The sequence below is a fragment of the Natator depressus genome, chromosome 8 (genome assembly GCF_965152275.1).
Source record: "Natator depressus isolate rNatDep1 chromosome 8, rNatDep2.hap1, whole genome shotgun sequence".
NCBI lineage: Eukaryota > Metazoa > Chordata > Testudines > Cheloniidae > Natator > Natator depressus.
In genome coordinates this window covers 99,138,743-99,150,862 of record NC_134241.1, presented here as the reverse complement: position 1 = coordinate 99,150,862, position 12,120 = coordinate 99,138,743, and the positions used below count along the sequence as shown (strand labels likewise).

The following is a 12,120-nucleotide window of genomic DNA, read 5'->3' as shown; positions in this document are numbered from 1 at the left end:
TGTTTGTGCCAAGTCAATGCACACGCAAAGTGCCAGACCAAGATGCTGCTCTGTAAAGTTACAATGATGATGCAGCTTTCTCCTTTATCTGCAACCAATTCCTACCGGCTATTAGCACTTTTCCAGAACTTAGCACAAAATGCCAGGGTGCCTTGAATCCCTGGGTGCATATTGGGCCTGGGTGGGTGCCACAGACAGATAGGGAAGAGAGGACTCCTCCGCACCAAGTTGTCAAAGAGCAGTTGCAGCATCCTCTGTGATGCCAACACTGCCACCCTTTTGCTGGGAATGGCCAGAGGATCTGTATAGTGCCAGGTCCCTGTCCCGGCTGCCGACTTTCCCTGAGGCCTAGTGTGGCAGATATGGCAATTTCCTACAATATGTCTGGGAGATCTGACTGCCTTACATTTGTGTAGTGTTGTGGGCCAGGGACTGTATATAATTCCATGGGGGGGGAGGCAGGTGACCTCTGTGTGTGTGTGTGAGAGAGAGACAGAGAGAGAGAGAGAAAGAGAGAGAGAATTAGGCAAGTTGACTCAGATTGTATCACCTCCAGAGAGATCCCTCCTCCTGGGGAGGCTCACCTTTACTAGTTCAAACCGGATTCTACAGAGGCCAACAGACTTGTGGATTAATAGCCAGCATTTAAATGGACACAGGACCTGCTTTCTGATCCAGCAAATGGGCAGGACCTTTTGTCCAAGGGCCGGGGGACCCCAAATCCTTAAGGAAGGGTTGGAAGCACTGATACCTACCAGAGCTTGTAGGGAGAGCTGGTCTCTCATCAGTTTTCTAGCATGCATGTAGGTTCTTTTGTTGTTTCTAATATGATTTCTCTGTCGTGCTTTCACCTTAAGAATAAAATGTGCTTGCTTAGAAAAGGCTATGTGGTAACTTATAACTGTGGGCACATAGGCTATTCGTAAGCCTTCGAATAGAAAGCTAAGTGCAGATGCTGGCCCAGTCAGCTAGTGTTGCTTGCTGGGAATAGCAGAGTGTAGATAAGGAACTGCGCAGCCTGGAAAAGTCCAGATCAGGAGGGAGAGACAGAGACAGGCAAGTCTCTGCCCAAGAGAGGTGATGGTGGGGTAACCAGGACCCTAGAGTGGGTGCCTTTGCTGGACCATGGGGAATACAGGTGAAGTTGCCCTACACTGGGACACCTAGGCTGTAACTTTATAATCTGCCTTGCACAAGGGACACCATTTAGCCTTAGCAGAGAGTGGATTGTGTTTCCGGCAGTCCCACTTCCTCCCCACTGCTTTACTCTTGCTCCAGGGGAGGAGAGCAGATAGCCAGCCAGAAAGAGGGGGAGGCCAGGGCTGGCCCCACTCCCAGCCCCTCGCCCTCCACCCCCATCACAGCAGGGCATATTGTGGCTGGAGTCACAAGCCAGGCAGGGGCTCTGAGGGACGTTCTCTCTGTCTCGCCTATGTGCCCAAATAAGGGACCCTGAATGAACATGATGTTGTCAAGGTCTGTCTTGGCCCAGTGCCCTGGGTGTGGGAGGGGTAGAAGGTCCTGTCTCTGCCATGCCCTAGCCCGTTGTTGTTCCTTCCGTTGGTTGTTCCTTTGCTGTAACCTTGAGCTTCTGGACCTTTGTGCCTAGGCTTTGGGCTTGGTTCCTTTGACGGGGTTTCACTGTGAAAGGTCATTCCATATCAGTAGGCTTGAGGTGCTGGGTACGGCTGTTGTCCCTTTGCATCTCTATGGAGAGCCAGCCGGTTGTGTTATTGTACTGGAAGCCTGCTTCACCAGCAGTTAATAACCTGTGCTGTAGACCGTGATTTGCAGATTGCGGGGAAGGGGGGGAGAAATCAGCAACTTAATTAATTAAAGCTGAATATTTCCTGGCTTTAACTGGATCATATTTTGGGGAGAAGGGAGTGTCTGAGAAGGGGGCACCATATATGACTACAAAGTGTACTGGCCCTGCCTGCATCATCAACACATACATGTTTTGGGCCCCCAATCCAGATCTCGACCTGTACTGATCATGTAATTTCCCAAAGAGAGGAGCCTTCACACAGAGAGGTGTGCTTGTCTCAAAAGGATTAAAATGGCACAAGTCAACTGAAAATACAAGAACTGTTGGAAAAAAGGAACACAGATTTTTGTGAGGTCAAACCCTCTCCATTCTAAGCACAGCTCCTGTTCCCAGCCGAGTCACCAGCACTGGTCTTGTCCGATGAACTGACAGCTGTTTAAATTGCTTTCCCGGTCTTGTTTTGCATTGCTGCATCCAGCTGGCTAGCCTGACGTGGTGGACTAGACACAGCAAACCTCCCGCAATTGACCTGGTGAGCTACAAGAGCGAGTCGGTGGAGGTAAATCCTTCAGTGGGCGAGAGTGATGGGGACGTGCCGACATGGGAGAACACGGATTCAGGGAGCAAAGAACATGGAGGTAGGTTAGCTGGGTCTTCCAAATATGTGCATGTGTGGGCGTAGGGAACCTGGTCCAAGGCCCACCAGCACCCTTCCAGTGCCTTCAGTGGCATCCGCCTCATGGATCTGATGGTACCACGTTTGTGGCAGTGACAGCTACATGCTAAATTAATTGATCTTTGACCACCGCACCTGCACTCTGCCTGATACCCCATCCCCCTCGGGTTTATTCTAACATTCCAACCCTCTGTTTCGTTCCAGAGAGCTTCCATTTAAAACCAAAAAAAACCCCAACTTTCCAGAGACATGTTTCCTCCTTCTCCCCCGAAATGTGGAATTTCCCTCTCCCACATGGCCTCGGCCTCAAAGCCAGGTTCAGCAACAGCATTTTTAAACTTTAAAAGTATCCCAGCTTTTCTGGCTTGGCAAATCCCTGCATCTGCCAGGCCAGCTGGATGCAGAAACTTCCCAGCAGAGCCTGAGATGGACCAGTGATGGGGACCAGAGAACCACTGAGATAGACCAACCAAATACTTATTTTTAAGCCCTAGAGGGCCTGAGATATGGACTTTAAAGCCAGGACATTTTTAGATGCAGACATGCCGTTTTAGGTAATTTGTTGAGGTTTTGGGGTGCCAGGACTTGGGGCACCAGGCTTCATCTGCGGGGTCCCGTGGCCCTCCCTGAAATAGCTCGCACCCCCCCCTCAGTTGAGAACCACTGATCTATACCATCCCAGACAGATATTTGTCTAACTTGCTGCTAAAAGCCTCCAATGATAGAGACGCCAAAAGGTAATTTGTTCCAGTGGTTAACCAACTATTTAGCTTAAATCGCTCTTCACCCTCCCTGGTATTTACAGAGGGTAATCATAGTCCCTCTCAGTCTTCTTTTTGCTAGGCTATAAAAGCCAAGCTTTTTCAGTCCCTTCTCATAAGTTAGGTCCTCCATTCCCCTGATCATCCTCTTCTCTGCACCTGTGCCAGTTTGAATTAGTCTTTCTTGAACACAGGTGACGAGTATGGTACACAGTATTCCAAATATGGTCTTACCAGTGCCTTGTACAATGGCATTAATACGGCCCTGTCTCTACTGGAAATGCCTCACCAGATACTTCCTAGGAGCGCATTGGTCTTTTTTCCACCTGCATCGTATTAGTGGCTCATAGCCAGCCTGAGATCAACCCCCATACCCAGGTCTTCCTTCTCCTCTATCACTTCCAACTGATGAGTCCCCAGTTTGTATAATAAAATTCTTATTATTAGACCCTAAATGCATAACTGTGCACTTTGCACTGTTGAATTTCATCCCATTTCTGTTACTCAAGCCTTCATGGTCATCCCGATCGTCCTGTCTGATGTTCCGATTCTCCTCCGTATTGACAAGGCCTGCCAACTGTATCAGCGAATTCCATTAGCACACTTCTAATTATTAGTTTATTAGAACGAAAATAGCCCCCTGCTCCTTCTCAACATGGTCAGAGGTTTCCTTTGGAAAACCATCCAAAATTTCAGGTGCACATTTTGAACCTAACCCTCCTGAGTCCACAAAACTGGAGATCTCGCAAGATGGGAACTCTCTCGTGAGATTTTTCTACATTTGCTTAGTCTAGACTGGCCATGCTTGAATTAGTTCTCGCCACAGCCTCAAAATGAAGAAGTGAGAAACTACAAAAGTTCTCCTCCATTTTTTGGAAATGGCGGCAGTTGGGATTCAAGTTTAGTGTAGCTGTTCAGGGTGCTGATGTTGTTTCTTATCAATTCTTATTATACCTGACCCAGCTCATCTTTTTATAGCCTGACGTCTTGGTAATTTGGTAATTAGCAATGATGGGAAAGGAAATGAAGAACAGCTTATACAACAGTTTAATGAGGTTTTGGTAACATGTTTTTTCAAGCTTTTAAGACAGGCTGCGTGGAAGGAACAGCAAGTGACAAGTAAAAGACATAATTCACACAGCACTTCATGCCTGATAAACAAGCCATGAGTTCTGTGTCGGAGACCATGAAATCCTACAAGTTTTCTGGCGCTTGGTGGAAGTTGGGCAATGGAGAAATAAGAAGGGTTTTTATTCATTAAACAACAAATGCTTTATATGTCAATCGACTGGGCTTATTTAACCTCTTTGGAGGACAGATTTTTGTTGTCATTTTTAGTTTCATTTTAAGAATGCTGGGGCAAAGTAGGGCAGGTAGGATTTGGGGCCTGAGTGCAGGGCTGGGATCCAGGAACATCTCAATCCTAATGGTGGCTGGGCCACTGAGTTAGGACAACTATTTTCCAAAGTGACCACTGGTTTTGGGATGCTCACGTTGAGATTCTTTATGCCTGATTGTCCAAGTAGCTGAGTACCTGTAGCGTCGGGTCAGCTTCTGGGAGATATGGGCACGTGGAACTTCTCGAAATGGTTCAAGCGGCGCGTCCAAAAACGTAGGTGCGGAAAATCAGTAGCCACTTTGGCAAATCACCGACCCTCTTTGCAGCTCAGTTTCTGTACAACGTTATACTCACTTGGCTACCTCCAGCCCGTGAAAAGGACTGATTCATGCTTGCACTTGGAACATATCAAGTGCTACTGATGTAATGTGCTATTTTAAATGTCCTTTCCTCTGGGTTTCAGCTAGCTTACTTGTCTGTGAGGGTGAACAGGGCCGTGCTGTTTAACCAGCTTACCCGTTCACTTCCTCTGCAGCACTGACAAGGTCTGGCTTTTGCTCTGTGCTCTTAGAAGAGAACAACTTTTTAACCACAGTCATGGTCATTTTTGGACTATTAATTCCTCTGGTTGGGGTGAATCCTTTAATGTGGAGCCAGGGACGCCGGAATGTCCCTAAAAGTGGGGGGGTCCATGGGCACCCGAACTGTGGCCCCGCCCCATTATGCTGTCCCTTCCCCCCAGGTCCTCACCCTCGCGTTGCCCCTTCCACAGAGGCCCCGCCTTCGCACCACCGCTTCCCTCAAGGCCCTGCCCTCACACTGCCCCTTCCCCCTGAGGCCCCACCCTCGTGCCACCCATTCTCCAAGACCCCGCCCTCATGCCACCCATTCCCTCCAAACCCCGCTCTCGTGTCGCCTCTTCTCCCCAAGCCCCCCGCCTCATCGCTCGCATTTACGGCCAGTAAAAAGTGGGTGGGCATACCCCTGCGCAGAGCTGTTCCTGAGCTGCAACCATTGGTTCCTGGACCTATCGTCAGCTGAGAGGGTGAAGCGTTCCCTTCCATTGAGGATGTGGCTCAGTGTGGCTGGTTTTCTCCCCGTACACCTCAAGCAGTAGTGCTGCATGGGAGATGTGCAGACAGGTGACATGGTGCATTTAGGGCATGGGACAGAGGTGAGGCGAGTGGAATACCCCAGCGTTTAGAATATGGGACTAATTCCCCCTCTCTGTGTGTATTTCCTACAGCAGTGAGCCCTCCTTGCTGGAAGAAGTTATATTTCTGGTTCTGCGGGATCTCCAGCAGCCCAGGACCCACACTGACCAAGGAAGAGAAAGCAGTCCTGGAAAGGAAACTCACCAGCATTGTGGAAAAGCCCTTATCAAATATTGTTTGCAACATTAATGCTATAATCCTGCTAGCTTTTAACGTCTTTCTGTGGGGATACTTTGGCTGAAGACGGGGCTGCAGACAGTACTCGGCTGGCTTGGCTTTGATTTAGAATATAGCAGTAATGCTTAGAGACCTCAAGCAGGTCAGGACCACATTGTTCTTGATGCCACGCATACAGTAAATGGAATTCCCTGCCCCAAAGAGCTTACATTCTAGAAGACCAAACCTAGCGGGCAGGGATAGCATACCATTTACCAGGGAGCGTTTTTATCAGGTAAAATCATGTTTTTTGTCACCTAGGGAAAAATGAATTGGGCCCAGTTTATGATATTTTCTATTTTTAAAATTGTTTTACTATCACACACATCACACTTAGTTGTAGTTACATAGTCAAATTGCATTACGTAGTCAAATAAGGCACTCGATTTGGAGATTAATTTAGGGTTGTGCAAATAAACAAGTAAAATTGCAGTGAGCATAATACAAATATATGTAATGAGAATAGTGTCAGAATATCTGTAAACAATTTAGTTTGGTGTTTTCTCCAGGAAGTTATAGAGGCCATGACAACTTTCAGGTTTCTATATTCTATAACCCAAAGTCAAAAGCCTTCAGGGACAATAATGCAGAGTTGTAGCCATGAAGCATTAAGCAATCAGAAGCATGCAGCGCTGCAGACAACCTGTCCAGGTCTGGCTGGCCACGGAGCCTGCTGTAGCAGACCAACTTGGATGCAGTGGGTAGACGGAACCTATTTCTCACTTTTGAATGGATGTATCCAAAGTCTGAAAAGATTCATTCTATGCTTGCTGAACTGGCTGGACACCAATGGACTTGCACCACCGGTTCTGTGACATCAGGGAGACTCCTGGCATACTTCAGATTTTTTTCCACCATGCTAAATGGGAATTTTTTTCCTTGTAGCAGATGAAAACGTCAATTTTAGCTACAGTGAGTCTTCTATGTTAAATGCAAGTAAATATGGCAGAAAGTCGGGATTTTTGCTCAGCAGCTACCGCTTGCAATTTCTTCTTGTTCCGATGACACATTTCTTGCCTGCGTATTTTGGCTGAAGGAGGTCGGCCAACATTTGTAATTGCCTCATGAAATCTCTTTGGTACATCTGCTTTATGTGGGGCAAGATCTTCATTTATCAGTAGATCCGTCTTGTGTCCTTTTTAGAGTGTGTTAAGTGCCACAGAAACTGAATTTAATTGACTGATCAAGTTATTTGCTTCTCGGTAAATCCTTTGATTATTAATTTCACTGACCACTCTAGCTTGAAATTCCGCCTCTAGCTCACTCATAATCCTGAGATAATGTGGCCAATTTTTGAATATATGTTTCCAGACATGTTGTTTGACTGTTTCAGTATGTGTTACCAGGGATTTACAGAACTTGACAGTCTTTTAACCAGGCTCCAGGTGATTACGAAAATACTTTTGTAAATCGCCAACATGTTTCTTCAAAGCACTCAGTGTAAGGGCTTGTCCAAGTAGATTGAGCCAATGTGATGCACATCCATACTTAGCCAAAGTGTGGTTAGCTTGTTCCAAATCACTGCCCATACTTGGCATTTTTTCCTCATTTTCTGTCGGGTAGCTCTTAACACAACCATACCGTTCGTTGCTAATGCCTTGGCTTCTCTTATCGGTGTAGCACAATACTTTCCAGTCTTCTTATATCAACTGCTGCTAAGGAAACCACAGTCAGCTATCACTGGGACAATGTGTATGTTATGCCAGCCATCTTGTAGTCATGGAACTGCTTTTCCATATAATTTGTTGTGTGCTTCCACCTTTAAGCCATCAGTAACTGCATCTAACCGTTTACCTGCTTTCAGCTGGGTGCTTTGTAGCCTGGCCTTAGGCAGCTGATCAGTGCTTGAAAAAAGTGGATGTTCAGTCACTGAAAAGGGAATAGTACAGCCATAAAACAGTTCTGCAGTTTTCAGGGCTACCTTTTGTTTCAGTTCTGGCGTTGTTTTCGTGACAAACATATGCATGTGTGATTGAAAAACTGTGACACTTCCTCCTCATTGTCTTTGGCTGATGTGGATCTGCCTTTCTCTTGCTGCTCTTGGCAATAGCAATGCACTATTATCGGTACCTTCTGTGGTTAGATGTTGACAGATGTTTGGCTGCGTGTGTGTTCCCTCTGTGTGCCACCCCAGCCCTGCGCAGACAGCTGGCACGGCAGACCTCAAGCGAACCACCCAATGACCACAAGATCCAGTTAGGGACGAAGGCACCCAGCCAGCTTTATTGTCAATGAAGCACGGTACCACTAATGCATGTATGCCCATAACAATGGACCGGGTTAGTGAACGGTGGGATTTTCCATTCCTGTGCCAGACAAAAATATTCCCTCTGAGATACATCTTTATACCCCGACACAAACAAGTTACATACTGCCCTTCTGACACAGTTAGTTACTGCCCCCTGACATAGTTAGTTTTACCCATTACCTTGCACACGTTGGTTCAATCAAAGCATTTCTATTACGTACTGTCATCCTGACCTTATCTTTTAGGAGGGGTCAGTGTGTTCCTGTTATCCTTAGGGAATGTTTTTGTCCCATGCTTGATATCGGGATGTTCTGGTACCACTTGATCTCAGGATGTATTTGTGTGAGTACTCTGTGACTTCTTAGGAATGTGTATTTCTACAATATCTCCCCTGTTCTTGCCAGATTCTGAGAGCAGGTCCTGCCTCATACCAAGCCTCTAATAAAAAGGCTTATGTCTCAGGCTCTCTTCCTACAACACTTTCATCCTCAGAGTCTGATTCTAATACTCACCTATATTGTGGGGGCAATTAATGTGTCAGGCCTGAAATGAGTTACAGTGTGGGGGGGCCCTCAGCCAGCCGGTATTGTGGGGCTTCCGGGGAAGGGGGTCATGCTCCTGTCTAGGGCTGCATCATTATTTAATTACCAAGACTCCCTATTGGAAATAATGGTGCTTTAAAACAAAAATTTAAGAGGGTTTTTAGAGTGTCTGTTTCCTGCTGCTGTCAGCACTGGGATGGTGAATGAAGCGACTTATCCGGCCTCACAGCTAAACATTCTGCACCCAGCGTGATATAACCAGACCCAGGGCCAGAGCTGCAGCCAGACAGTCTGCTGGGCTGCCATGCTTATCACAGACAGGTGGGCTAGGGCCTGTGCTTTTCATATTAAAATGAGCATATTTTGTGCTGGCTGGTGATGCTGCACAGGCTGCTGGGCCGGGCTTTGCAATCCCGGGGTGAGGGGGGGGCCGCATGCTGAGACATCTCGCTGCGTTTGGGTGGCCTTACTTAAGAGACAGTGTGCAATGCTTGCACGTAGGGGCTTTGCAGCTCACTGAGCCCCTGTGCGGCCAGCACTCCCACTGGGGAACCAGGACCACCCTCTCTGGGACTCATCTAGCACTGTGGTGGCCTCCTAGCAGCCGAGTGCCAGTTCTGCATCTGAGCCAGATTTCTCTGTGTTACGGCAGCGGGGGCCAGGGACGCCGCCTCTGGTGAAAATAAGCCCGTGCTAGCCCTCTCAGTCGTACTAGGAGGTGGATGGAACAGGCCATCCTTACAAATATCAGAGCATTGCCATGCAATGGTGTGTTTTCTTTTTCTACCTTATCTGGGGCTGGTACATAGAGTACTGGCCCTAGCATGAGCTCAGACAAAGGCAAGGTAACATGGCCAGGATTCAGATATGACCGCATAAGGAGTCAACGATGAGTGGAGAAAGACCGGTGCAATTTAAGAGAGTGTGTGACAGGTTTGTAAAAGACAATTCCCAAGTGTGTCTTTCACCGGCGGCATGATTATTAGGCAGGAATAAATACAACTGGGAAGTAATAGAGATTCTCGGACTCACCACAAGCCCCAGTGTCACTGCGACACGGAGGCGTTCTGCCTCTCAGAACATTGTATGTCCAAGAAAATAGAGATGCTTTTACTTGTGATAGAGGAAGACACACGAGCGCTTAAACTTCTGGGGCAGAGATTGGTGGGAGCTTTTTGTGATCTACACGTCGGGGCTAGCACACAGGACAGTGTGTTTGCAAACACTGAGATCTGAGCTATTTTCACCTAGGCTTCGGTAGCTCAGCTGGTGCACATTGGCAATGCTCCACTACCATCAAAGGAGCTATGTGGATTTACACCAGTCGTGGATCAAGCCCGAGCAGTGGTGGTTTTGCAGAATGGTGCCCAGATGAAGCCCGTGGGTGCTTCAGAAACACTTTAACAGAGAAGTGCTCCAGGTTAGAGAATAGTACAATTGGACCTCTGTATGTAACACGTTCAAGTGGCATAGGAAAGGGGGAAGGATGAAAAAGGAGAGATGAAAAATACACACAGATCCATCCTTGAATGGGTAAAGCTTTATCTTCCATGCCAGCATTTCTCACGGAAGAACTTGTCTGCATTGCAAGGCCTTGTACATCCTTGTTGCTCAGAGCTTGTGATAAATGGCAATATCCTAACAAGACTGCATTGCATTCAGAATTGTAATGGATACACAAGTCCATTGGCAGCAGACATTATTAATCATGCCAATGTGTATTTTCTTATTTATCATCTCTAGTAGGCTTGTGTCTATCAGCAAATGATTATCATTCATTTTCCTCACAAATCTATCAAGATCATTCATGATTGTTCAGCAAAAGATCATCTTTTAAACAAAGATTAATGACTTGGCAGTTTGTCTGACTGGCTGAGCAAAAGGAAATGAAATTAACAATGAACCCTACAAACATGTCACCACTTTAATTTACCAGAAAATATTTCAAAATGTTCGCTGTGGTAGGCAGATTTTTTTATATAAAAAGGAAACTCCATAAATTTTAAGGGGATGGACAGCAAGTTAGCAAACACGGAGCCATTTTTCCTGTAGTTCTTTGCCTAGATTTTCTAAGAGAAAGAAAGAAAGAAAGAAAGAAAGAAAGAAAGATCTCCTCACATGGGTCTCCCCTCAAGTCAGTCTGCACAGACAATCTTACTAACCACCTTGGGATGAACTCCGGCAAGGGGGTGACAAATGAGGATCAAAAAAGCATTTAACGAAGCCAATCAGATCCATCACTGAGCTCAAAGCCCTTTGCATCACTCAGGTGCCACAAAGGAGCCAGCATCCAGCTGTAAGTAGCCATCAGAAAATTTCCTCGCCTAGAGGAACAGCGTGCTGGTGCGAAACTGGTGGCGGCATCAGGATCATGGCAGGAAAGGAGGTACCAGGTGGGGGAGAGAGGGGCTGTGGCAAGCAGAATTCCATTATGTCTAACCTCCAATGGCCTTCTACAGGCTCTACAACAAAAGGAAGTACACTGCAGCTGGATTAGTGCTTTCGTTTTCCTTTCCTCCACGTTCTCTTTTAGATCGCTGAGATGAAAGGTAAGGACTCTGTGATTTGGGTCATAAAAGTCCCACACAACCAATCAAACCCAATGTTTCCTGGCTTACAGGAAGGAGTTGTATAATTACAAATCCAGTTCCTCTTTGATGTCATCACAAAACGGCTGCACATTAGCAGCTCCCATGGGAACATGAGCATATGCGACTAATACTATTTAGCACGTATACGGTGCTTTACCTCTCCAAATCACTGTACCAACATTACAGCTAAATCATAGGGTTGCCAACTTGGTAATATTTAAAAACCAGACACTCCAGCAGGGGTGCTGGGACCTCTCCTGCCTCATCTCTTCCCCCTGAGATCCCAACCCACCCCGCCAATTCCCCCCAAAGCCCCTCCCCTGTCCCACCGAGCCCCTGCCTCTGCCCCAGCCCCACCTCTTTGCCGGAGGCCCTGTCCCAATCCACACCTCTTCCTCCCTCTCCCCTGTTGCGTGCTACTTTTCCCCTCCCAGCCCCATCCAAGTCAGGAGGGACTTGCCTGCAGAGACAGGGCTGGGAGCTGACGCCACCCAGTGAAGGTAGGAGGTGGCCCCAGCTGCGTAGGGGCTGGCGCGGGTGATGGCCCCGGCTTCCCCCACCTGCAGTAACCAGACTTTGGGTGGCTGGTCAGTAGAGCAGACCGGACACTGTCAGGTCCCCTTTTTGAGCCGACTTTCCAGTCAAAAACCAGGCACCTGACCACCCTACTAAGACAGCCAGGGGCTATGACTAGTGAAAGGAGAGGTGAGAAGAATCAAGGCAGATACATACAATACTAAGAGCCCCTGCCCCTAAGAGCTTTCA

General features: G+C 47.3%; 1 protein-coding gene across 2 annotated transcripts in view; it reads left to right on the top strand.

Annotated features, from left to right (window-relative positions):
* Window positions 1-8,702, top strand: part of SLC5A9 (solute carrier family 5 member 9) — a 107,907-nt gene extending 99,205 nt beyond the window's left edge. The window contains exons 15-16 of one of the 2 annotated variants that reach the window (XM_074961775.1): window positions 2,247-2,406; window positions 5,794-8,702. In XM_074961775.1, coding sequence (XP_074817876.1) covers window positions 2,247-2,406; window positions 5,794-5,999 — 366 coding nt within the window. In that variant the 3' untranslated portion in view covers window positions 6,000-8,702. Of the gene's footprint in view, window positions 1-2,246; window positions 2,407-5,790 lie in introns of both variants that reach the window. The other variant, XM_074961774.1, reaches the window with a different exon arrangement.
* Window positions 8,703-12,120: the final 3,418 nt, after the last annotated feature.